The 27,498-nt window shown below is 33.0% G+C and overlaps 1 protein-coding gene across 1 annotated transcript; it reads left to right on the forward strand.

Annotated features, from left to right (window-relative positions):
* The first annotated feature begins 312 nt into the window (after positions 1-312).
* SERPINB7 (serpin family B member 7) lies at positions 313-21,400 on the forward strand. Its single transcript, XM_051997868.1, has 7 exons — positions 313-487; positions 2,274-2,315; positions 2,973-3,086; positions 7,888-8,005; positions 11,697-11,839; positions 15,994-16,140; positions 20,969-21,400. Exons 1-7 carry the CDS (start codon positions 320-322, stop codon positions 21,365-21,367), a joined length of 1,131 nt encoding a protein of 376 aa, XP_051853828.1. The 5' UTR covers positions 313-319; the 3' UTR covers positions 21,368-21,400.
* The last annotated feature ends 6,098 nt before the right edge of the window (positions 21,401-27,498 follow it).

Raw genomic sequence — 27,498 nt, forward strand, 5'->3', positions numbered from 1 at the left:
ATTCTTATTATAGCACTGCTTCGTTGCTTTCTTATTTTAATAGGAGTAATAATAATAGTGGACATTTATATGGTACTTTAAGCTTTGCAGAGTGATATATATACACATATATACATATATGTATATATGTAAAATATGTGGATTTTATTATATATGTTATATATATTTAGGTAACTGTGAAATAAATAACAGTTTTTGCTAAACCATTTTGCTTGTGAGGAAATTAAGACTCAGAGAAATACACAGAAAATGTTAATGAGCTAATTTACACATTATTAATTTCACTTTTTTCCTCTTTTAGGCTGTGTTCAGTTTCACAATGGTCTCCCTTGCTGCAGCAAATGCAGAATTTTGCTTCGATCTGTTCAAAGAGATGAATACAAATCAAGGAACTGGCAATGTCTTCTTTTCTCCTCTAAGTCTCTTCATTGCTCTGTCCTTGGTGCGGATGGGTTCCAGAGGTGACTGTGCAAAGCAAATTGATAAGGTATATATAGGTATATATAGATCAACATTTCTACCTTCAGACATGATCTTTTTCAGCTTATCAGAACTCTGGTTTGTTTGTTTGTTTGTTGTTGTTTTGGAGTTTTTTTGGTCCCAAATCCTATGCCCAAGCAACTATTTAATTGGAAATTAGCTCACTGCAGAGGGAGTGATGTCATCTTTTCCTATAGAACCATAGCCTAATAGTCTTGTGTTGGGAAAGGACTCCTTTTAAAATGCTCAATGTAAAGTAAAGAGGAAAACAGAAGAAATTTCATAGAATCTTATAGAATCTCAGGATTTCTTCCTTTATTCAAGGACTATGAAAAGTAAGGTCAAGAAGGCAGAAGAATATGTGGCTCATCTTAAAACCAATAAAATCCTTGCTTAAAGAAATATCAGAAGATTTTTATATGATGAATAGTACAGGTGCTACTCATATCATGATGTATTCCAGAAAAATTCTAACCTATTTTATTCTCCTGTCATTCTCATAAACCTGAGAGTTTTTATTTACTTCACAGGCACACACATACAGATAGCATTAAGTCAGGCTCAGAATGAGAGGGCCATCCCTCCTTTAGAAGTTTATCATCTAAAAAATCAAAATGTTGTCTGATTTCAGAGCTCTATTGAATGTTGAGATGACTTTATACTTTGTGTGAAATTTCTCTGACTTTACACAGATTTCTCCCATATGTCTGGATATTGAAGTCTTAGATCTTAAACCTTGAACCGATAATGTCTTAAAATAAAGATGATAGAATTGAAGTTTCACAGATCTAGCTCTCTTAACTTCTAAAAACTATCCTTCCTAGCAACAATACCTGAGAACTTTAGAGTAAAGTTTGTATTTTTTTTTTTAGTAAAGATGACTTTTCTAGTGTTAGTCCTAGAACCAAGTTTAAATCCTACCTGAGACATTTACCAGAAGGGAAAACCATTTAATTTACGTCAGTCTCAGCTTTCCCATTTTAAAGATGAGGAAGCTGAGACTGAAGTAAATTAAATTTGTAGTGAATCAGTTCATATGTGTTACTATGAAAGCTTGATGTCTCTGGCTGACAATAATGCATAGAAGTATAATACTCCGGTCAAATGCATGAAGGTATATATTTCAAACTTTGCTAAGGGTGCAAAAATGAATGCCTTATCCTGACTGAGCCTGCCCAGTGAAGTTTTGAAATGCTAAATAACTGATGCCAATTGTTAGTACATTATTTCGGGCTTGTCTAGGACTGTTCTTTCTCTGGTGATGTCAATAAAATACAGGTTATAGAATCACATAGAATCATAGGTCACAGAACTGAAGATTAGTGCTAAAAAGTTTCTCAGAAGCCAACTAATCCAAGTCCATTGTATTACACATGAAGAAATGATGTTGACAGAAAGATATAATTTAAGGGAGGATTGGTGATAAAAACAGCCCTGATGTGGTACCAAAGAACAATGCCCATACATACTTTTTAAATCCTGCTAATAAAATGGATGGTAGCAGAAAAAATTCGCAATGTCTGTCTCTGCTTTACCTGGCCTTCTCCCAAAAAATGCCTTTGAAAAATATATAACTAAAAGCTAAATGAACCCCAAGATGCTATTAACCTTAGGAAGAACTTTTGACTCTAACAATCTTATGATTCCACTACACCGTTTAATTGGAAAAGGGGGGGTTTATTTTTGGTTTAAAAAAGCCTTTTGGCTGTCTGCGGTTATATGTATCACTCACAAAAGCATTATTAGCTTCTTTTAAAGATGTACCATTTCAATCTTTGTGTCTCCAATTGCAGGTTCTTCATTTTCACACGGACCAAGGATCTTCGAATTCTGGGGTAAATATTTATAGGGCATTTAAAATTTCCCACCAGAAGAAATAAAGAATGTTATGTAATGAGTGACTAAATTGAAAGAAATCTACTTTCTCTTCCTCTTCTCCTGACCAGAAATTGTAGTTCTATATGGCTAGGGGGAATTTTTTATTTGTTTCTCATCTCTCTAAGCTAAATGATGAAAACTCACTCAGGGTTGGGTTTTTTTTTTTTAATCTTTCAAATAAAGTTTGAAAATCACCAACTTGTCACAAGTGAAGATCAAATAAGATTATGCAAAATGATAAACAAACACATGTCAGTTCTTCATAGTAAAGGAAGAATAAAACTATTTCAGTGATTTAGGATCTGTAAATTAGAAAACAGTAATTGGATCCACACCACTGATTACAACTTAAACTATATTCATTTTAAATTCAATATTTATTGCTTAATGATTTTATATATATATGTATGTATATATATATATATATATATATGTATATATATATATACACACACACACACACATATAAAGTGGTATTATCTAATAATTCCATGAAAGTGTTTCCACCCTTTAGTAGTATCTTATGTACTTATTTACATACACATATCTTCCAATTGCAGGAATGAATTAACTATTTGTCTTTATCTTTTTAATGACAATCTGACAATACCCAGGGACTCCAATCCCAGATGAAAACACTTCTCTCAGAAATAAACACATCAAGCAATGATTATCAACTCAAAATAGCCAATGGTCTGTTTGCGGAAAAGATATTTGATTTTCAAGAGGTAAGCTGAGCTGTTCTCATTTCAACAGATAATTTTTATTATCATTTTGCCTAACAGGTTGTGTGATAATTCAGGCACTTCATAATTAATTCTAGCAAGTTTATATGTAAAGAGCACTTGAGATTAAGTCATGAGAAGTAGTTTTGAGCTTTAGGATCATTGGCAAGTTACTTAGCTGCTCTGAATCTGTTATTTCCTATCAATAAAATGGGAAAAAATCCTACATGTATTACCTAGCTCTTTGAAGACAGAAAACGTAGGTTTGAGTTGTATGGACCTGGATATGTCATGAACCTGGATATGTCATTTAACTTTTCTGAGTTTCTCTTTTTTCATCTAGGAAATGAAAAAAGTAACATATATTACATATCTCATGAGCTTGTGAAAAAAAATTACTTTATAAACTTTAACAGCTATCAAGACTTTAACCCACACTAAGACTTTTAGAATACCTTGAATAGTACATTAACATTTAAGATTTTAAGGCTTAAAATTATCTAAGATGTTCGAGATACCTTGAATAGAAGTGATTTGCTATTATTTAGTACAAAGCTTCTTAAACTGTGGGATGCAATCTCATCACCTAGCTAATTGTGGAAGTCACAAAAAACTTGGCAAAAATAAATGGTTTCTGAACATAATGACCAAAATTTAATTCAAAACAAAATGCATAATGCAACTGATGTGTCTGCAGTGCTTGTCCATGTTGCATCCTGGAACTTCACTATAGTCTTGCTTCTAAACACACAATGTGCACACTTAGCACTCTGAATGCATGAATGCTGCCAGAAACACCTCAGCTCAAATTCCAGATTGGGGTCATGTAAAAATTACTCAGGTAATCAGAAGTCATGAGTGGAAAAAGTTTTAAGAAGTTCTGATTTAGTGAACAATTTTCAGAATTTTACTAGCTCTCTAAGCCAAATGGGTAAATGTAACAGTGTAGTCTAAAAAAATACTGAAAGATGGACTTCAGGTATGGTTTTCAGAGTTGGTCTTTCCATCAACACAGCTGAAGACTTGATTAACTCAAGGATTGTTAATCCACATCCTTAAGGTTTGTATATCCTCTGACAAGGAAACATTGGCTTGCTATGATACCCAGAACAGAATGGAATAGAATGGGTACAAATAATACAAGCCTTTTAATAACATGTATTTCTTTGAAAGCTAAAAATGAGTTAATAGTTAATATCTAAAAACAGCAATTATAGTTTACTAAGCTTTGTGGAACCTTAAAATTCATTTTCAAATTCTCTGGTTCATTTTTCAGATACCTCCAAAATTCTATCCTTTCTTGATCTTTATTTTCCTATCTCCTAAAGCACTGGGACTGGAGTCAGAAAAATCTGAAATCAAATCTAGTCTCAGACACTTTCTAGCTGTATGATCCTGTCCATGTCACTTAATCTTGGTCAGCCTCAGTTTCCTCCACTATAAAATGGATATAATAATAACAACACATTTCCCAGGACTATTATGAGAATTAAATGAGATATATTTGTAGGATGTTTAGCATGTGTTTTGTTCAATTGTCTCTTATTGATACCATTTTCGGATTTTCTTGGCAAAGATACTAGAGGGGTTTTCCATTCCATTCTCTACCTCATTTTACAGATGAGGAAATTGAGGCAAACAAATTTAAGTCAACTGCCCAAGGACATATAACAAGTAAGTCTGGGTTTGAGTTAAGATTTTCTTGACTCCAGGCCTGGCACTCTATCCATTGTACCACCTAGCTGCCTATATCTGGTACATCCTAAGTGTTTAATAAATGCCTGCTTCCTCTCTACCCTCTTTAATCCACCCAACTATTTACTACTATTACTGCTTTTGGCACTCAAGGTTCTGTACTCTGGCCCAGCATCACTTCCTTTAATCCATTTCTTTTGCTTTTCCTAAAAGAGGCCTATGAAGGAATTTCAGAAACCACTTCCTACCACTCTGCCCCAAGTTACAGACCCAAATATAAGCCATTGAAATAAGAAGTTGAATAAATTTTAAAAAATCACAATGAACAGACATAATTAATAACCAAGGACAGAAAATAGACCACACTTTGCTCCCAAACTTCTTAACAAATGTAGTACCTACTCAATCTACTCATTTTTAAAAAAATAGTCTTTTTTAATTGACCAAATTAATTGTTCATATCTTTGGAGCACAACAGTGATATGGAAAATACTCAAATTATTAAATCTGACTTTAAAATGAACTGTTGTTCTTATTTTGCTTTTTGTTTAGTCTTTGTCTGATTCTCTGAAAATTCTATCCATGCAAAACAAAGGAGCCTTGCAGATTTATTCAATTCAACATGCCTTTATTAAGCAATTAATATGGCAAGGCACCTGAGTCATGTGGAAGGGCAAAGATAATTTAGTGTGCTCTAAAGGAATACTAATGATGGATTTTCAGGCATGGTTAAAAAACAAAAAAGAAAAACAGTTCCTGATTTCAAGGAATTTACATTCCATTTGGGGGTGTAGGATGGGTGCACCATGTACACAGGTAAGGAGTATTAAATTATATATGAGTGTATAAATAAGGAACTTCAAGAGGGAAAAAAATCAGAAACATGAAGAATGAGTAGGAAAAGTTTTGTTTAACATGTGATGACTGAGCTTTGCTTTAAAAGTATCTGAGATAAGAGGTGAGGAAAGTGTATGTTAAGCATGCATGGGGTGCCAAAAATATAGTGGGATAGAGAGAGAATATGGAATATAACCAGGAGGAGATATACAACCTGACTATGGCTCTCATTACTACTTCTACCAACGGTATATTCTTTTGTCACTTCCTTGTCTATCTACCTATTATGTCTGATGTGGGAAAATTCCTCAGGAAAGAAAGTGACTGCCATTTAAATGACAGTTTTAAAAGAGGATTTTTGTCTGTGGTGAAGGCTTTACTATTTTCTCCATAAGCACAGTTTTTCCTCTCAGGTTTGGGTTGATGACTGATGGAGAAATGAGTTGGGGGAGGTAGATAAGACACTTAGACTTCACACCCTTCTAATAATAATAAGGTGCCAACTTCAAGCTTCCTTTCAACAACCACTTGGATTAAGTCTAAGTTTATTGTCTAAGAGACACACCTTTCCTGAGGCCATGGGAGGTAATGATTTAGGTTTAAAAAAACTTACTTGGTTATGAAAATAGTAATTTGCCACAGTCAATCATCTCAAGATCTGATAATAGACCAACATGAGGCGGGAGACTTAGCAGTACAAATATCAACACCTGTTTCTGAAAGAATCCTGGGAATGTGGTTTGAAGAAACCTTAATATTACTTATTATTTTTTTTACTAAAATATATATATATATTTTAAATATAGCTAGATCCAACAGGACAGAATAAAATTATCTGCTATTTCATTGAGCAAAAATGCACATAACAAAATCAGTACCCAGAATTGTATGATAACTGAACTTGTTAAATAGTAAACACCTTTTCTAGAATAGGCAACATGGTAAAGGCACTTTTAGAAAATTCTACTATCTTTTCCTCTTTGAATCAAGCACTTCCAATGCTGCAAGTCTGAGGATCTAGGCCTGGGATATAGTATTCTTTAATCGGGTGATCTCCAGAAATCATGTAACAGCACAGTTTCTTTTTCCTGTGCCAATAGGTGGAGGGACCAGATTTTCTAATCCCCAGATCAGCCCACATAAACTGACAAGTGACATTCCTTTGGCAAAACTTTGTTAAAAGTATATTTACTTTTATTAATTGGGATTGCCCTGGAAAATCAATCTAAACTAAAAGCTATGCACTATCAAATACTTATAAAGCATCTATTAGTGTAGTGTTGTATGTAAGAAACATAGAGAAGGTCACTTGAGCTGGATCCCAGAATGTGGTGGGGGAATAATATATAAAAACAAAACAAAACAAAAAACAAAAACTCAAAAGTTAAGTTGTAAAGGATTTTAAAAGTTAAACAGAGGAGCTTATATTTTATCTCATAGACAATATTGAGCCATTGCTTGAATATTCTCCTTGATATAGGTAAGACACGGAGACAGGTGACCTTGCACAGTCCTCCCTCACTTAAATCCAATTCACTTGCATGTTATGGCACCATCTCCCTGATCACCTCCCATGGTCCTTTTCAGAAATAAAGGGCAAACAACAATAACAACCTCTGTGAACTCCTGTTGCCAGAGCTGATCTACAATTGTTCTGGGACTTACAGTCTTAGCAGAGAGGTTAAGTGAATTGCCCCATTCGCATAGTTAGCATATGTCAGAGGAAGGATTTGAACTCAGGTTTTCCTGACTTCAAGACCAAGCCTTGCCCCACCACAGCAATCTGATTCTTCCTTAAATATATATATTGCCATTGTAGATCATTCACAATAGCAAATTTTGCTTTTAGGTTTAGAAATGTATTTATTTTGTTTTCTCCAATAAAATAGAGAGGACAAAGGAAAGATAGATTCGTCTTAAAATAGTTTTTTTAAAAAAATATTTAATTCCTATGCTTTATTGTATCACGGTAAATGACACATTTTTGCTGGGGATACTTCAAAAGATCTCTTTTTATTTTTAAAGGTGAAGGTATTAAATACTCAGTGATAAAGGACATTCAATTTTTTTCATCAAACTAAAGAAATTAAAACTTAGCTATTTAGAGAAAACTGCAATTAAATTTTGCTTAAAAATACAAATATAAAGTGAGACAAAATACCACTTTCTTTCATCAAGTGGTGCTAGGCACAACTGTTTATGAACACCTATGCTTGTGTTTATACTATTATATATAGGTGGTGATTGTTTTGTTAATATATTTTTATTTTAGAATTTTTTAAAATGTGCTGGAAGCTTATATAATGCCAAAATACAGCGTGTAGACTTTACAGCTGATGTAGAAAAAACCAGGGATGAGATTAACCAATGGATGGAGGATCAAACAAATGGTAAGTGTAAAACTTTTTTAAAAATACAATACTTGCCAGAGTTATATGTGTATTATTAAAATCTGAAATAAACCAAGAAGAGAAATCTCCTCTTTATCTATAGTGATTAATGCTATCATTTAGCATCTCTGAATTATTTTACATGCCTTTCTTTGTTTCCCCAGGGCTTAGGACAGTGTCTTTCACATAGTAGTTATTTATAAATGCTTTTTAACTGACTAGCTATACCTTCAGTATGCTTTAGAATAAGGTCAATATGTGAATGTCATCACCACTCATCTATACCTTAGCCAGAAAGTAATAATATAAAGTGACTAACTCTCCAGTTACAAACCAAATATCACTATTACCCATAAAGATTCTATTTCCTTAATTGGGGAGTCCACCATTGCTCTATCAGACCTAAACTTCCTATATTCTATCTCTTCCTTTGTATTACTCCTCCTAAACCTATTCTTTTCTCTTGTTGAAACCTTCAATACCTTCTACAGCCAGTTATTTCTTCATTTAGACTTATTCTAACTTCATTTGATTTTCTTTCTTTTCCCATTTCAACTCTAGTTAACTATTTTAATTGTACATTGTTTTCTGCTTTGGAATCTCTCTTCATTATCCTGTACCCTTCATCTTTGGCCAAACTTCAGCTCTAGAATTACTCCCATTCTCCATATCCTTCACTTCCTCCAGATCATGGGCTGTTGAATATGAGCTAGAGGTATTCTCAAAACCCTGATGACTGGAAACATTAAAGTTCATCTGACTTCTATAGGGCTCCTTTTAAAGCATGAGAATAGAGAGAGAATATGGAATGGAACTAGGAGAAGATATACAACCTGACTATGGTTATTATTACTACTTCTACCAAGGGTACATTCTTTTGTCACTTCCTTTTCTACCTACTTAATATGTCTGATGTGGGAAAGAGTCCTCAGGAGAGAAAGTGATTGCCATTTTAATGACAGTTTTAAAAGAAGATTTTTAAAAAGAGAGTTGCATAAAACTCCAAGAGATTGTGACTTGCTGAGGGTCACGTAATTGATAAATATCAAAACAGGTACATGCAGATTGGTGCTCCTGACTCCAATTTCAGCACTCTAACCACTTTGACATTGTGGCTTACTTAACCCATGGAAGAACCTGGGATTAATTTGTGTTTGAGCATATAAACTTGATTTCTTAGAAAAATGAGCCTATATATCAACTGATCAACTGAGAAACTGTGCTCATAAAACAGCTTTGGCTAAAATCACTTTCTTTTTTTTAAACTTAAAAAAAAAAACTTCACATTTTAAAAATTTTGCATTTAACAAATATCCTCCCTAAAGCATTTCCATATAAATTAAAATAGTGAAAGATAATTATATATGAAATTGCAAATTTGACTATGTACAGCTCCCTTTTAGTCAGTCAATAAGCATTATTATTAACCACTTAGGTGCTACACACTATGCTAAGTACAGGAGATACAAAAGAAATCTAGACATTCTCTATTTCAAGGAAGACACAGTCTGATGGAGAAAACAATGAAAAAGGATGATAGGGTGCACTAACATATAAGTACATCATAAATTTAACTTTCTACTTTTAAAGCTGTCTGTTTGTCCATATCTCCTTCTGAACGAGTATCTCCTAATCATCTATCTGGCCACTGGAAGAGAAAGTAAAACAAATGACTTTGCACAGTTTTCCCATCACTTCAATTCAATTCACTTTTATGGCATGGCATCATTTCCTTGATGGCATGGTTCTCTTCAAGAACAAAATACAAACAACAATAACAATAATAACCTCTTTTTGAAAAGAGCCTTAATCTTGCATCAACCATTAGCCTTGACAGAGATACCTCAAAGAAAATATTTCAAAAAAGATATCTTACTTTCTCTGGCAGATTTTGTCTTTATGTCAAACATTTTCAATTTATTTGGAAGAGAAGACTAATTAGACATTATCCTTTTCTTCTTCCATTTTCAAAGCTATTTATTCTTTTCAAAAAAGGTATTTCAGTTTAATTTTGGGTCCTTAGTAAAGTAAGTGTATTTCTGTGGCTGAAACTGCCATAAGAAATATTGCATGTATTTTTGAAAATAAATTTGTAAAGATACAAATATAAAATTGACCTTGGAAAGAGAAGTGAAATGAATTAATTTTCTTACCTCTTCTGGACATTATCTGGACTTTGGTCATCAGCCATGGTATAGCTTAAATATACTCTAACCACAAAAATAAGAAATATAGAAGGAGAGACAGAATATAAACTTGTTCTTCTCCTAGGAGAAGACAACTTGGTTGTCTTTTCACAGTTAGCTAAAGTCAAGAGTTCATAGTTAAATAAAAGGGTATTAGATTTTCAGTACCTCACAATGTATTTCTGTGGTTTGATGGATCTATGATCTCACTCATATGGGTACTCTCTTTAGTAATGTAGATATGAACCTATCTATGCTTTTTCATTCTCTGTGATTCTTGTTCATGTACTGCAGTAAAAATGCCATAGGAAGGTCACTAACATAATAGAGAGCCTCCTCTAAATATCTTGATATTTAGTGGGTATTAGTGGAACATATGAGCTCTCTAGCAGCTATTACTTGCTCTCACTATATGATCAACCTGTATCTTTTTCCTTATCATATATCTCTTTGATGATTCCACACTTCAGTGAAATTCTTTTTTGGTAATGAATTGGATCCAGTGTTTACTTCTCCATTTCCCTTTGGATGATTCATAGCTATAATTTTGGAAAGGGCTGTATTCCATGACTCATAGCACAAACATCACTAGAAGATGATTGATATTAAAAAGATCGATTTTTATTTCAAGGAATCACCCAGGGTCATTCAAAGTACCCTGTACTTTCTCAGATTTAGTGTAGCCTAAATTCTCAATTCTGATTTATTGCTTTTCTCTTCTATTCATACAGATATTAGTAATTTGGTATGTATCTTGATAAATATGTGAATTTAACATAGACATTTGGAAAAAGATTTTTCAAGATCCTTATGGGTTAAGAAAGTTGTCTTCTTGATCTCATTTTCTTCAGTCCAGGCACAGTATTCTGTATATAGCAGTAGCCTTATTAATGCATGTTAGATATACAATCTCTTTGTGGTACATTTGTTCTCTTTTACTACTGTTTATCCATGAATCTGAAACTAATGAACACTATTTCTTGCATCTTTCCTTTCTTCCTACAATATTTCTTCTATTGATTAATTCCTAATAGGGACCTGGTAGGAACTAATGCCTGGTTTGGGACTCAACCCTGCCCTATTCCACCCTTCAATCAAGTATCTTTCAGGCATGGTCAGCCTATGACAAATGAGTATAATAATAATTTTTCTCCCTACTTCATAAAGTGGTTCTGAAATTCAAAACAGATCAGATTTATAAAATATCTCTATAGTGATAGACAACTATATGTTTACTCATTGCATTAAACTATTTAATTTAGAATTTAAGATTGTGAAGATTTTAGAAGGCTCCTAATAACCTAGGAAATTTTTCCTCATAATTTTTTTCAACTGAGTGGAACCAAAATGGTATCTGAAATTCCAGATATTGTAATGATTATGAACAGCACTAAGATGGGATGAGGGAATCTTACTGAAAAGCTATAATATCTTATTGAAAAATCCTGAGTATTATTATCTTATTAAAGCAATATATCTATTTTTTCCTCAATATTTTTCAAAAGGCAAAATCAAGGATATCTGTCCAGTGGGTAGCATTAGTTCATCGGCAGTAATGGTGCTACTGAATGCTGTGTACTTCAAAGGGAAATGGGATGGGGCATTCACTAAAAGTGAAACCTTAACTTGCCGGTTCAAGTCCTCCAAGGTATGTGAATTTTTGTTACATGTATGATGCCTTTGGTTATTTATCCTTATTGAAAAGTTGTAATTATACCATTATTGTGTTCTGACAATTACTGAAAACTCACATTTTCTCTGTATTAGCAAAATCAGGAAGCCATATGTTTTTAATGTCAGATTATATAACTTTCTATCTTATAATGTTCATTCATTTGACAAAGACAAATGATGAGAAGGAAGTAAAATAGCTTTTATTTTCATTGAAAAATATTAAATTTAAAAACAAACACCTCAAATATTTACTGATCATGCAATCTGGATTGATCATTATACAAGGTTTTGGGAGTTTAGGAGGAGAAATATTTAAACAGATAAAAAATATGCTTTTTCTAATTGAACTTATATTCTGTGCAGCAAATCATGAAAACTATAGTTCTTCCAGGAATTTAATTATATTTAAAAGAAATTCAAATATGGGAGCAAATTGAAAATGTCCATTTTTGATTTGGGGATTTTTATACTACTTGGAAGCCTATCATTTATTATTATATACAAGTATCTTTTGCTATTCACAGTTTTACCTCTTTACTAAAGGAACTAATGAATTGATAGGAAACACTGATTTTTAAAATAAAAATTTCTAATTGTGAATATAGTAAGAAGTATAGTTATTTTACCATTCAAAGAAGAACAAAAAGGCTTCTAAACTTCTAAATATGTACAGTTCGTATTAATAAATCCTCTCCTTTGTATATAATTAGGCATGTTTCTTGTACTATGTTTGACAATGGGATATTTAACATGTATAAATAGAAAAGATTTTTCCATTGTAGTTTGGTGTCTATGAGGATTTGGAGGTTTGGTCAAAGTTGAAAAAGATTCAACTAGATTATTATTACAGGAAGGGAATGAGAATTTTTTTTCATTGGGAAATATTAAGCTTAAAAATAATGCAAAAATTAAGACCCCAAATATTTATTGATCATTTATTCTGGATTGGCCACTGTATCAGGCTCTGGGAGGAAAGACGTTTGAATTTAGATTTAAAATAAAATCTCTTCTCTAATTGAACTTATATAATGTGCAACAATGTTCCCTTTAGCTGACCCTCACTTTTGGAATATGGATGAGAATAGACTTTTTCATATTGGAAAGAGAAGTGAAATGAATTAATTTGCTTACTCCTCCCATTGAGCAGAGTAATAGGCATCATCTTGACCTCTACCTCTGCAGAGATAATTTTCTGTCCCTGCCCGTGTTTGAAAAAAATAGTGCAACACAATAATTTTTACTTGTTATTGTCTAAGTTCACAAAAAGAAAATTTAATAGGAAGAAATCATTACTGTTTTCCTAGCAGTATTTTAGATTCTATAGTAGAACGACAGTAGATAGCAATGCCAATTAATTCACTTTTCATCTAAGGGTTGGGAGATGCCTGGATTTAACTCTTGTCTTACTTTGGAACATTTATATAAAATACAATTTTAAAAAATTGTTGTCAAATATAATTCTCCCTCAATTGTCTCAGAAGTCTCCATTCAGGAGGTAGAGTGGAGGAAAAGGACTCATTTTATCTTTCTTTTCACATAGACAAATGTATATCTTCTCTCTTTTTGTCTTTATTACTCTACCTATCCCTTAACAAATAATGGATCATAAAATCAGGCACAATTAAGATCAATCATATTTTTATCTGAATTACCTAGGATAGTACTTAAGTCAGGAAGCATGAACCAAGTTTATAGGACAGGAAAACTTTGTAATAAATTCCTACTATCTCAGGTAGCTATAAGGAGAGAAGGAAGATAGCTACTTTTCCATCAAGAATTTATCATAAGTCATGCAGCATCTTGTTGGTATTTTTGGCTATCCCATCTTTTCCACTGAAAAGCAAAAAGGGCTCTACAACACGGAGCTCTAGCAGTAGCTCCATGGTAACTGTGTCAATACCCAGTTTCTCAGTAACTAATTTCCTGTAGTAACTCATCTCAGTGACTAGTTTCTCAACCAATCTCTTGATTCACCATCATTCACTTTGTGGGCTAAAGTTTTTCTATCAAAACATCTTCCTCATACTCTATTGTCATGGTGCATATCTCCTCAAGGAAAGAAGTCAAAGGATTCTGTTCAGATCAGCAGAACTTCATATCCCATCACACCTTTCTCTATTTCAAAGAGATCTCATGGGATATGCCAATTATCATGTATTATTTACAGTTGTTAATGTTTTAGGCAGTTCTTCCCAGAGCCTGATACAGTGGCCAATCCAGAACAAATGATTTTGGGCAGTTACCCACAAAGCATCCAAATGAAAACTATTTACCTAGGGTCTCTTCTGGGATTCCTAATATCTCAAATACAATGAATATCATTAGAACTGATGAAAATTAAGCAGAAAAGGGAAGTCTCATTTTAATTTTTTCTTACGAAAAGACCAGGTTACTATCTCTTCACTTTTTCAAATTAGAACTTTTAAGAAACATATGTACTACCTATTAGAATAAAATATCAATGAAAACTAATTTCTGAATTTTTAAAAATATTCTTGTTTCTGTTTCTTCATTAACTTCTGAATACAATTCACATTGAAATCTCCCTAAGATAATGTATTTGTATCTACTGCATAGACTTGTTACAGCTTCAGGAATATTAATTATCTGGGTGGAATGAGGAGAAACCAGTATACAGAGAGCATGATTTACAGAGAAAAAATAGGTATGGAATCTCAGGAAAAACAATTTATCTGTGCTTGATTTAGATAACTTGGAATGGGCTTGATATTACATGACCATGTGTAAATTGTTACTTATTCTAAAAGTTAGCACTTAAAAGGACAAGTTGACAACAAGTGTGTAATTTTAGGAACAGAGAATAGATATTTCAGACTTTGGAGGAAATGGTTCTTTCTAGTCTGACCAGAGGATTATACTTTGATTAAATTGACATGGAGAACTCCTAATAAAAGAGTTCCTTTCTATAGATGTAATGAGGTACTAAATCTATAACTTATATTTTAAAAGACTTCCCTGGAGTACTAAGAAGTTAAGAGTCTTTCCCAGAGTCACACAATTTGTATTAGAAGGATATGAATCCAGGCAGATATTCCTGTTTCAGAAGCTAGCTCTCTGTCTACTGCCCAGAAATGACTTTCCTTGTGTATATTTCAAGCTCTTTCTATATCATTAACCATTCCCTGCTCTTTTGTTCCAATGTTGGAGGAAGAACTGTCTCTTCTTGACTAGGACAACTCCTCTACTTTTCATCTCCTCTCATTTCTTCTCCTCATCCTACCTTTTCTTTTTTTTTTCCTTTTCGCCTCCTCTTCTTCCTCCTCACCCTCCTTCTCTCTTTGTCTCTCTTTCTGATTATTTGTCTCTATCTCTGTCTTTCGTATTGCTTCTTGTTTTCTCTGTTCTTTTTTGCTGTCTCCAAGCATGTACAACCCTCCCCCATTCTTAAATAAAAACAAAACAACCCTCTTTTAACTCTATCATCCCCTCAAACTTTATTCATATGTCTTTCTTCTTTTTCATAATCAAATGTCTAGGGGAAAAACATTTATCTTCATTCCTTTCTTTTATTTCTTTATTTCCAACTCAGTTCTCAACTCCTTAAAATGTGGCTTCCAATCCTACCCATTGAGTGAAATTGTCCTTTCCAAGATCACCAACAATCTCTTAATTGCTAAATCCAATCATTTCATAGTTAGTATTCTAGTCTATCTTTACATATCAAGTTTATAGTATTTCTACCATACTTGGCATCCAGACAAACTGCCTGTTTATCTTTGTTCCCTGTACATAATATTCTGTTTATTGCCTCATATATACACATACACACATATTTGTATTGGTTTAATTGTCCACATGTTTTTTCTTCCAAGTAGAACACAAATGTCTTGATGTTGAAACAGTTGGGATAATTTCATTTTTATTTTTGTATGTCTACTGCACCTATCACAGTCCTTGGTGCACATAGACATTTAATAAATGCTTGTCAAATTGAAATGAGTCACATAAATAGTGACACAATATGATAAAATTACTATGAAATAAAGGAAATAAAATTATTTCAGAAGTACTGTAAGGATCACAAACTAAGCAAATGTTTTGGAATAGTACTAGCTATATACTATGCTGAGAATAAGAATGAGAAGGAATTTTTTTTTTTTTTTACAGTGCCCTGGGAAAACAGTTAATCTCATGCATCAAGAACGCAAGTTTAACATGACTATCATTAATGACCCAGATATGCAGGTCCTTCAGCTCAAATATGTTGGTGGAATAAGCATGTACATACTACTACCTGAAAATAGTCTATCAGAGGTAAGCTATACTGAATGTGAAACATACAAGGAAAATCAATGACTAATGTCTTCTTTGGGGATACAATGTATTGTTTTCATTTAGAAACAATTGCATATGTCTAAAGTTGGAAGGGAACTCAGAGGAAATTGAGTCCAATCTCTTCCTTTGAAAGATGAAGAAATTGTGTTCCAGGAATGTTGAGTGACTTGTTTGAGGTGGCATGGGGAGTATCAGAGGCAGGATTTGAATCCAAAGTCTTTGACTCTTTAGCAATATGCTACATTCATTTTCTGTCCAGTTTATATTCTTGAACAACAGTGAGGACTCCAAAAAACCTCCACAAACTTTTGTTTTTGTGGTTAGGGCTATTGATATTTAACAAATTAAAATGTATAGCATCTTAGCATTGTTGCAAAAACTTTTGAATTTGTGGACTTGAAGGGACCCCCAGTGATTTACAGGTTACTTTGAGAATTGCTTTTCCATAGTATGCTTCCTATTTAGATCTCTGACTTTCAAATATTGGAATGTAGGTACTATCTATGCAAAAATTCCTGTTTTGGTAAATGTCTCATTTTTTACCCAGTTCCATTTCTTATTCCAAGCAGAATAAAAAAATATAAGTAAAGGTGAAATTGCTAAATCTGTGGTCATACTAAGAGTAGTTCACATTTTTATAGTGGTTTTCAATTTGAAAAGTGATTTTTCCATAATAATACAATGCAAGTATTTTTTTCTTTTCTATACAAGTAGAAAAAAGATTTAGAAAGTTGTCAGTATCTATGCAGCTAGTAAGTAGCAAAGCTGGTGCTTGAACCCAGCTCTGCTCTATCTTCTGGCTCCAAATTAATTACTTTTTCTATTCTAGTTCTTAACTAAGGAGGAATGGAAAATATTTGAGATATTTTGTCACTATTATGACAAGTTCAATAATATACTTTGAAAATTCCATATATATGTATATATATATATAAATTTTTACTTTATATATTATTTAGCCAAATTTCATTTTTTTTGCATTTGTGGAGCCAGAAACTACTGCAGCTAAACCAGAATAGGAGATAGTTCAGAAAAATATTTTCCTTTAGTTTTGAATTCATCAAATGATTTAATACCATTAATGGTATCAGATTTATTTAATATTAAAATATGATTTCTTTATTAATATTATTTTATAGGACCTAACATTAAGAGCAGCTAGGTGGCAGATTGGATAAAGCATTAAATTTGAATTCAGAAAGAACTAAGTTCAAATTTGGCCTCAGACACTTAATAATTGTATGACCCTGGCAAGTCACTTAACCCTGTTTGCCTCAGTTTTCTCATCTGTAAAATGAGCTGAAGAAATAAATTGCAAAAAGTTTTGGTATTTTTTCCAAGAAAACCCCAAATGAGGTCATAACAAGTCAGAAGTAACTTAAATGATTAAATAAAATATTAGTCTCAAACCTGATGTTAAGATTATTTTGCATCCCTGAAAAGCATAAATTCATGAAGAAGAGGTGACTCTAAAATATGTCAAATGATGAGAAAATCAAACCTAGAATCATAGAATCACAGACCCAAAATGAAAAGGGACTCAAGAGGCTGATTTGTCCAATTCCGAAACTGAGCCCAGATTATTTGAGTGATTAAGTGTAACAGAAGTTATAGAAATGGAGAGCATCTGAGGTAGAATTCTTGTAGGATCATACATCTGAAATTGGAAGGACTTTCAGAGGCCTACCAGTTCAAGTCTATTATTTTTTTAAAATTTTGATAATAGCTTTTTAGTTTCAAAAAATATACAAAGATAACTTTCAACATTCACCCTTGCAAAATCTTATCCAAATTTTTCTCCCTTCCTTTCCCCAACTCCCTACCCTAGACAGCAAGCAATTCTATATAGGTTAAACATGTGCAACTCTTTTAAACATATTTCCACATTTCTCATACTGCACAAGAAAAATCAGGTCAAAAAGGGGGAAAAGTGATAAAGAAAAACAAGCGAGCAAACAACAACAAAAGAGGTAAAAATACTATGTTGTGATCCACACTTAGTCCCCATAGTCCTCTCTCTGGATGCAGGTGGCTCTCTCCATCACAAGTCTATTGGAATTGGCCTTAATCACATCTATTATAGTTGATCATCATATAATCTTTTTGGTGCTGTGTACAATGTTTTTTTGGTTCTACTCATTTCACTTAGCATCAGTTCATGTAAGTCTCTCCAGGCCTCTCTGAAAATATCCTGCTGATTGTTTTTTATAGTACAATAATATTCCTCAAAACTCATGTAACATATATCCAGTCATTCCCCAACTGATGGGCATCCACTAATTTTCCAGTTCCTTGCCACTATAACCAAGTCTATTATTATGTAAATGAAGAATTGACAGCTCAGATACTGTGGTCAAGTGGACTTGACTAGTGTTCCAAAGGTAGCAGGTATCAGAGGTATGATTTGAAGCCAGAACCACTGACCAGAATCAATATATTTTCAACTGTTCCATACTACCTATCAGAATTGTGGTGGATTCTTCACAAAATGCATAATTCACATAAGAATTCAAAAGCCAAAGAGAATAATGGAAAGAAGAACAGATTTGAACTGTGTTTTGAGCCTTATTTTTGTTGTGTACAAGCTACATAGCCTTGGACACAATGCTCTTCTGGAGCCTCTATCTTCATATGTAAAATACAGATATTTAGCTCATCCAAATGTGAGAAAAATTATATATCTTACAATTCTATACAAATATAAGATACATTATTTTTTTTTAGGTGAGGTATTTGGGGATTAAATGATTTACCACACATACAGAATGTTAAAAGTCTTTAGGTTCCCCCTGACTTCAAATTTCCTTATAGAGCATAAGACCTAAAGTTAAGAAAACTCACCTTCCTAAATTCAAATCTGGTCCAAGAAACTTACTAAGTGTATGGTCCTGGGCAAGTCACCTAACCCAGTGTCCCTCAGTTTCCTCATGTGTAAAATCGGCAAGAAAAGAAAATGGCAAATTACTTCAGTATCTTTGTCACAAAAACCCTAAATGGGGTCACAAACAGTCAGACATGACTTAAAGGCCTTAACAAGTTATTATTAAAATGTAGACTTCATGTGGTGACATAAATATGACTTCTTTGACTTAAATATAATAAAATACAAGGACTATAAAATTCCATTAAGAAACAAAAAAATTAGAAGAAATGTATGTAAGCAATATTTAATTAAAATGTATAAGGAAAATTCACACAGACATCTTCTCTCCTCTATCTCTGCCATAAACTATAAGTATCTTTCAATTATCTGAAAATGATAGCTTTTATTTTAATATTATCCTAGCCTTTTGTTTCTCCTCCTCTTCCCAGATTTGGGCTATATTTTTATGATTGGAACAGGACAAGAAGAAGAAGAAGTAAAATTACTGTGTCAGTTAGTAATGCTAATTAAATTTCTGGAGCAGGAGAATGGGGAGACTCTTTTACTCACATACTTTCCCTTTCCTCCTCTTCTAGACACACTATTTATAAAATGTTCTTATATTATTTCCTCCTAATTTTTTTCCTTCTTTGAAACATCTACAGAGTTATTGAGAGTATTAAATACAATATCATTTGTGAAAGTCATCTGAAGTATGAAGAGCTTTGCAGAAATATTATTACACATGGATATGTCAGTCTGTTGAGGATCTATGATTTTGTAGTGTAGGTGGTACCTGAGTAGATTGTAGTTAAGTGGTGCAATAGGTAAGAGTACTGAACGTGGAGTTGTCAAATAGATCCTTAATCAGAAACTTACTATGGGAAAGTCCCTTAAACTCTTTGTTCCATTTTCTTATCTCTAAAAAAAACATGCTAATGATAGCACCTGCCTGACAAGGTTGTGAGATTTGAATGAGATAACAGACTTAAGCGCTTTGCCAACCTTAAAGTACTATATAAATGCTAGCTGTTATGTTTTTTGAGAATTTTACTTCTGGGGAAGCTAAGTAGCTCAGTGAATAGAGCACCAGCCCTGAAGTTAGGAGGACCTGAGTTCAAATTTGGCCTTAGACACTTAACACTTCCTAGCTGTGTGACCCTGGGCAGGTCACTTAACTCCAATTTGTGAAAGAAAAGAAAGGAAAGAAGGAGGCTCATAGTAATAAATGCTTATAGGGATTGGACAAAAAAAAAGAAATTTAATCAACTTGTGAGTCAACTTGGTGATAAACTTCTCTATGCTGAATGAAGCCAGTATACAGCTGACTAGACTGAGACTACTTATTCCTTGATAGGAATGGAGAGGACTTATGTTTCATTAGAATAAACTTCAAGAGTCCAAAGTAACTCGTCATTTCATGGTGAGAGATCCTTAGTGTAAGATGTCCATTTTCTTTTATTTTGGTTAATAGCAATAATGACAATAATAACTGACATTTTATAAGCTTTAAAGTCTATTAAAAAAACTTTTACTCTTTTGAACTTCTCAAGCATCTTCGTGATATAGTCATGGCAGGTATTAGTATACTCATTTTACTGATGAGGAAATTAAGTCTCAGAGAAGCCAAGTGAATTATCCAAAAACATGAAAGATATAGTCATTAAATATCAGAGACAGGATTTAAACCAATCTTCCTGACTTCAAATCTAGTATTCAGTTCTTCATATGAATTGCTTAGATTCTTTGAGATTTTACATACCAGTTTCTGTCTCATAGGTCACCAACTTTCTTGAAAATGGCCAGTCTTTTTTTTTTTTTTCTGTCCTGAATTCTAATAGTCTAGAAATACTTGTGAGTTTTCTAAATCACAGTGGTTAATATGTCTTAAAATTGATTGTATTATACACTATCTAATTTAAATGGTCTATTAACTTTTCCCAGGTTGAAAATAAACTGACATATCAGAATTTAATGAACTGGACCAGTCCCAAAAGAATGAAGTTACAGTCTGTGGAAGTATTTATCCCTCGCATCAGGATTGAACAAACTTATCAAATCAAGAGATACTTAAAAACTCTGGGAATGACATATGCCTTTGATGAATCAAAAGCAGATCTTTCTGGAATTGCCTCAGGAGGTCGTTTATATTTGTCAAAAATGTTGCACAAATCCTACATAGACATTACTGAAGATGGCACTGAGGCAGCATCTGCCACGGGAGAAGCTATTGTGGAAAAACAGCTCCCAGATTCTGCTCTATTTAGGGCTGATCATCCATTCCTGTTTATCATCAGAAAGAATGATATCATTTTATTTGCTGGCAAAGTCTTATGCCCTTGAAATCTAGGAGATTGTGTGTGTGTGTGTGTGTGTGTGTGTGTGTGTGTGTGTGTGTGTGTAGTTATGAAGACTTCCTGCTTAAATTGTCAATTTCATGAGTGAACAACCATAAGTGGATAGAATTATAATCAAATGGAAGGGCCTGGTGTTTCCCTTATATTACTTTTCTCCCAATATTGGCTTCATTACTTAATTTAAAAATGATTGGCAAGCACACAAACTCACTAATTCACTACTGCCCAATCCACTTTCTGACCCATCCATTTCATTGATAGCCCAATGGCTACCATTTTCCTTACCTCCAAGCACAGCTTCCCTCTAGTTTCTCGAATTATGTATAATGACAAAATAGGAATGTTCAAAGTAAATTTCTAGACAGTAAAGGAGAAGCTACATTACTTTAGTTATTTTCCTAAACTTTTCAGATATCACAGGCATTTTAATTTGATCATATTCTAGGAAGCCAATACATATGATTTTAAATAAGTCTAAAGGACAACTTTTATTTTGTTAATCTGAGATTATGCCAGAATTCTCTTTGACATAGCTACTCTAGTTCATAGTTCTAAAGTATAAATTGGAATTTACAAAATTCTACCTTTTTTCTTTTTTAAATAAGAACAAAATGAAATCCCAATACGTAAATAAATTTAAGGTGATGGCTATCTGTCTCTTTCTACTAGGTAAAACATGTGGAAGACTAAAGTTGTATATATTCTTTTGTTTTCTTTTTTTTCCCCTAGAACTCATGTTCATTAATTAAATCTTATTATTTCTCTTGTTTCATTTGGTATATTACTAATTGATATTTTCAAAATGTCTTATTTGAGATATTCTCTCGTTCATAAGATTTTGTTTCATTTGCCAGAATAAAGAATCAATGGATTCTCTTGACTGGGTGAAAGGGTACCTATTTCATTGAATAAACTTGCTTTCTGAATTTTCATAGAATCATAAATGTCCCACTGGGAAGGGGCCCCCAAAGCTATCTAATCCAACTGGAACTTGATCCAGAATTGTTTTGTACTGATCCCTACCAAGTACCTAACCAGCTTTTACTTAAAGAATTATAGGTGAGGTGAAGCCAATTTTCTTCTGAGGCAGCTAATTATACTTTTACTTGACTTTATTAGCACATTTACTTGACTTTATTAGCACTCTCACCTTGAATTCATATGTGCTCATTTGTATTCTAAGCAAATTAAACTGTCTCCCACAAGGCAGTAGCCTTTCAGATACTTAAAGGGAGCTATCATGTCCTAGACATAATTTTTCTTCTCCAAATTAAATATTTCTAGTCCTTACAAATAGTTCTTACATAGCTTTAACTCATGATTGTTCAAAATTCTTATCATCCCATGATATATGATTACCAGTTCATTAATATCCTTTTTAACATGAGGTGCCCAGAACTAAACACAGTATCGTAGATATAACTGACCAGTGCAGAGTATTCCAGAACTTTCATCTTTGTCATTAGGAAATGATTCTCCTCAAAAGAGTCTAAGATTGTTTTAGTTTATTTTTGTATGTATTATCACATTTTTGATTCATAGCATATTCAAACTTTACTAAAATCCACAGAACATTTTAAAACAAATTAGCCATGTTTCTCTAATCTTATACTCATTTAGGTAATTTTTAAACCCAAGTAAAAGACTCGACCTCTATCCCTGTAAATTTAATTTTTTTAATATGGCCTAATATTCTAACTTGTCAAGACTTTTTACATTGAACACATAAACTATCTCTTAAAGATTTCTATTATCTTCAAATGTTATAAATGCACTATTTTTGTTCAAGTCATTGAAAAAAAAATAATGGTTGTAATTGAGAAAATAACCCAAACAGTTTAGGGTAAAGGACATTTTTGAGATCACTTAAGTAAAGACTTTCCTCCATGTTCTTCTGATAAGAAAACATAATCTGGTTTAATTATATCAGTCATGGATAACAATCCATCTGCATATTATAACATTTTAAAAGAAAATTGGGTATGTTTATCGAATAAGTTTTAAAAATTGAGAATTGATGGACTTTTGTAGTTGTTTTTAAATTAACGATAATAGCCAGAGATTCATTTAAATTAGACATCTGTACAAAAACTAATTTAAGATTAGTAGAAAGAGATTTGATTTTATTTCTAACTAAATGTAATGTACTATTATATCAAGTTTTTACCTCATAAATCATGATTGTTGTGGCTGCGAGGTGCTATAGGGGATAGAGCCTTGAGCCTAAATTTAGGAAGATCTGAGTTCAAATCCAACATTTACTGTGTGACTTTGGGGAACTTTACCCTATATTTCCCAGTTTCCTCATCTGTAAAATTAATCTAGAGAATAAAATGACAAACCACTCTAGTATCTTTGCCCAAATGGAACCACAAAGAATCAGATATGACTCAAATGACAGTTGTTACAACAGTTATTGGTAAGAAAAAAACAAAGAAATCACAGATACACAAAACTATTAGAAATAGTTATAGAAAAAAGTTATCCCTATAGTGGAAGTAAACATATATAATATTTTATTATTTGAGAGGTGTTAAAAGATACTATCATCTTTTCATTCTCAAACATCAGCCATGCACATTCCAGAATTCCAAAATGTCCTTTAAGGAGCTATGTATTTTAAGATCGCTTGGAAGAGTTAACATTAATGGGGGTTGTTATTTTCTGATTAATCAACAACCATTGAAACTCAATAAAGCAAGACCCTTGATTGATTAGTAGACAATCCCTCTCTCACTGTAGGAAAATCAGTGAATGCATTGTTCAGTGCCAAGTCATACTCATCAAATGCAATAAATCTTTGAAAAAACATTTATAATGTAAAAAGTTATTGTGCTACTGTCAACCAGGCAATTGGTGAACTCAAGGAACTTACAAATAAATAAAGGGTTTTAAATCCCATTAGCATAAGGAGGAGATTTGTGAAGAAAGCAATAAAGCATCTTCAATCAATGTTTCTGAGGAAAGCACCAACTTTTTTCCTTTGGGGGCATAAATTAGAGGGACTTTACTGTTGGCATGTCAGATAAGTCTTCTTAATAACTTAACAGCTTTTACAACCTTATAGTATTAGGAAAAGGAAAGTGAGAGGGAGGGCAGTTTATGATCAAGGAGTTAGTCATGTGGTCCAAGTATCCCAGGATCTTTTCCCCCCAGTGACAATGGGTGCACTGTTTCTGGTAATTCCTGTGGGCAAAATGATGTTGCTGCATTTCCTAAAGTCTGAGAAATATGATACCTCAAAAAAGGTGTTATGAATTTGTGTCACAAAGTCAGCAATAGTTACTTATATGAAAACCCCTGCTAAATCATTCCCTTATCCCCATGGCATGTCTTCTGATTGTTAAAGGTTGTAGGAATTAGGGATCATTAAAGATAGTATAATTTTAATAAGAATGAGTTAGGCTAGACTAATATCAGTTCTTTTCTTGATAGAGTGGATCAGGGGAAGCTGCTAGACATAATATACTACAATATTGCAAAGCAAAGAGAAACTTTCACCAAAGTCTTTAGTGCTTTTCTTGTGGATGAGATGCATGGACATGGTTCAGACAATAAAATTAGGCAGATTTGGAATTAGCTGAATGACTAGACCCCAAAAGAATAGTCATTAATGGGTCAATATCAATATGCTGTAGTGAATTGCTGAAGCAATTTCTTCCTGCTCCTTCACTATCCAATGTTTTTTATTGATTTGGGTAAAGTCATAGATGACTTGTTTGTCAAATTTTCAACTGATATGAAGCTAAGTAGGACAGTGAATATTTCAAATTACAAAGACATTTTTTTAAAGAAAGCATTACTATATAGAGAGAAGTGTTGACTACAATATAGTGAAATTGAATGAAGATAAAGGTAAAGTTTGATTTCAATCATTTTTTTTCAGACACGAGTAACTCTGTAACCCCTTGGGGAATTTTCTTGGCAAAGATGCTGTCTTTTCCTTTTTGAGCTCATTTTACACATGAGGAAACTGAGGCAAACAGGGCTAGGTGACTTGCATAAGTCACATAGCTAGTAATTATCTAAAGTCAGATTTAAATTCAGGAAGATGAGTCTTTCTGACTACAGATCTAGTGCTCCATTCATTGCCCCATCTTGCTACCCAAAGTTTTATACTTGGGTTAAAAAAAAAAACCTCACCCTCTCAATATACATTGGAGAATATTTACTTTGAATTACATGACATAGCAGTCTCAAAAGCTAATGTGATCATTAACTACATTAGAAGGACTAATCTGTGTCAATAAATGCAATACATTAATTCATATTCAATCTAGTAGGATACAAATTTTAAAAGTAAAATGTTAGTATCTTCTAGGATTATAAAATACATTGATATAGAAAAAGTTATGATAAATATTTTTTAAATTATTGTGTCAAGTTATACAAATGAAGCATTTAATCCTTCTTTGTAAAGAGAAGAGTGGTATTAAACAAAAGGGATACAGATAGTTTTCTCATATTCAGTCTATGTCAGGTCAAATCTGGAGTGTTCCATTCAGATCTGGGTACTACATTTTAAATAAGAAATGAAAAATTGAATGAATTTAGAAGAGGGATCAGGAATACTAGCCTGTAGGAGAGAAGATTTAGGGGTGTGGGATGCTGGATAGACACATTACAACTGTCTTCAAATAGTTCTATATTGGTTATGTGGAAGAGAGAGCTAGGTAGAGTAGTGGACAGTGTTAGACCTATAATCAGAAGGGCCTGAGTTCAAATCCAGCCTAAGACTAGTTGTGTGACCATGGGTAGCTCACTTAAACAGCTTCTCTAGACCAGAGTCTACTCATCTGGTGATGGTAATAGCACCTATTTTGGAAAGCGTGCACTGCAAATTTTGATGAGGTGTATATATGCTGATAATTATTACCATTAAGAAGAATGAAATTTATTCTTGCTGGCCATAGAAATTCAAATGAGAAATAATATGTCTAAGTGCCTTTGGAGAGGCATAATTCCAGTTTATGGAAAAGAAATCTTTAAAAAAAATTATTTCCTTAAATTGTCCAAAAATAGATGGATTGTTTTAAGAGGTTGTAGGCTTCTCAATTGCTAGATGCTGTCTAGAAGAGGTTAGAAGACTACATATAAAGTTTGTCTTAGAGGTAAATTTTTATCCAATGGCAAGAGCACTTGGTGACTGGACATCCCTTCCAACTTTGTATTTCTGTGATCCTGGTGGTCCCAATCTTGCGTTCTCTGGTTAGCCAAGTAGAAGTATGAAGGCACCAGGGGATTGAGAATGGGTGCCCAAAAGGGCAAGAAGTTTTGAAAGAAAAATTGAAGGAATATTTAAGGCAAACATTTTTTATTTCACAAATTTTTCTTGGGGTTGGCCCTGCCCCAGTATTTCTTGGATTGAATTGAGGCCTGTGGCATTAATACTATTTATTCATGACCTCTGTTGAGTTTAAAGAAACTTGATAGTTTTAAGATTAGTAAGTTCTAGCTTTCTACTTCTCTCAACTCAACTTTAAACACTTTGGTAGATGGGTTTTGTTCATTCCCTATTTGTGGATGTTCCTAAAAGCATTGTTCTTGGTCATCTTTTTTTTTTCCTCTTACTATATTGCTTCCCTTGGCAGGGAATATTTCAATATATATATATATATATATTTCAATTATTATTTTTATGAAGACAACTCCCAATCCTATATGCCCAGTACTAATCTCTCTCCCAATTCCAAGTATGCATCACTGAAAGGCCATGTCCATCGAGTATAAACTAAGAGTTAAGAAGACCTCAGTTCAAGTTCTATCTTAAATATTTTTAATGATCCTAGTCATTACTTCATTTCCTTATTTATTAAATTAGAGGACTGAATTAGATATCCTCTAACATCCTGTATGAATCTAAATTCATACAGATACAACATGCTCCTATGATTATTGATTTTCTTTTTGAATCTCCTCCAGGATGTCTTTCAAGACCTTTTATGGAACATGTACAATAATCAAACTTATAACTTTCATTCCCAAAATCTATCTTTTTTTCATCTTCTTTATTCCTGTTGTCATCACAGTTGTTCATTATCTAATAAGGAAGCTTCAGAGCTAGCTTTGTGTCTTTCCTTTTCCTTGCCACCATTATCTTTTTCTTTTCTCTTTCTC

The sequence above is a fragment of the Antechinus flavipes genome, chromosome 1 (genome assembly GCF_016432865.1).
Source record: "Antechinus flavipes isolate AdamAnt ecotype Samford, QLD, Australia chromosome 1, AdamAnt_v2, whole genome shotgun sequence".
Taxonomy (NCBI): Eukaryota; Metazoa; Chordata; class Mammalia; order Dasyuromorphia; family Dasyuridae; genus Antechinus; species Antechinus flavipes.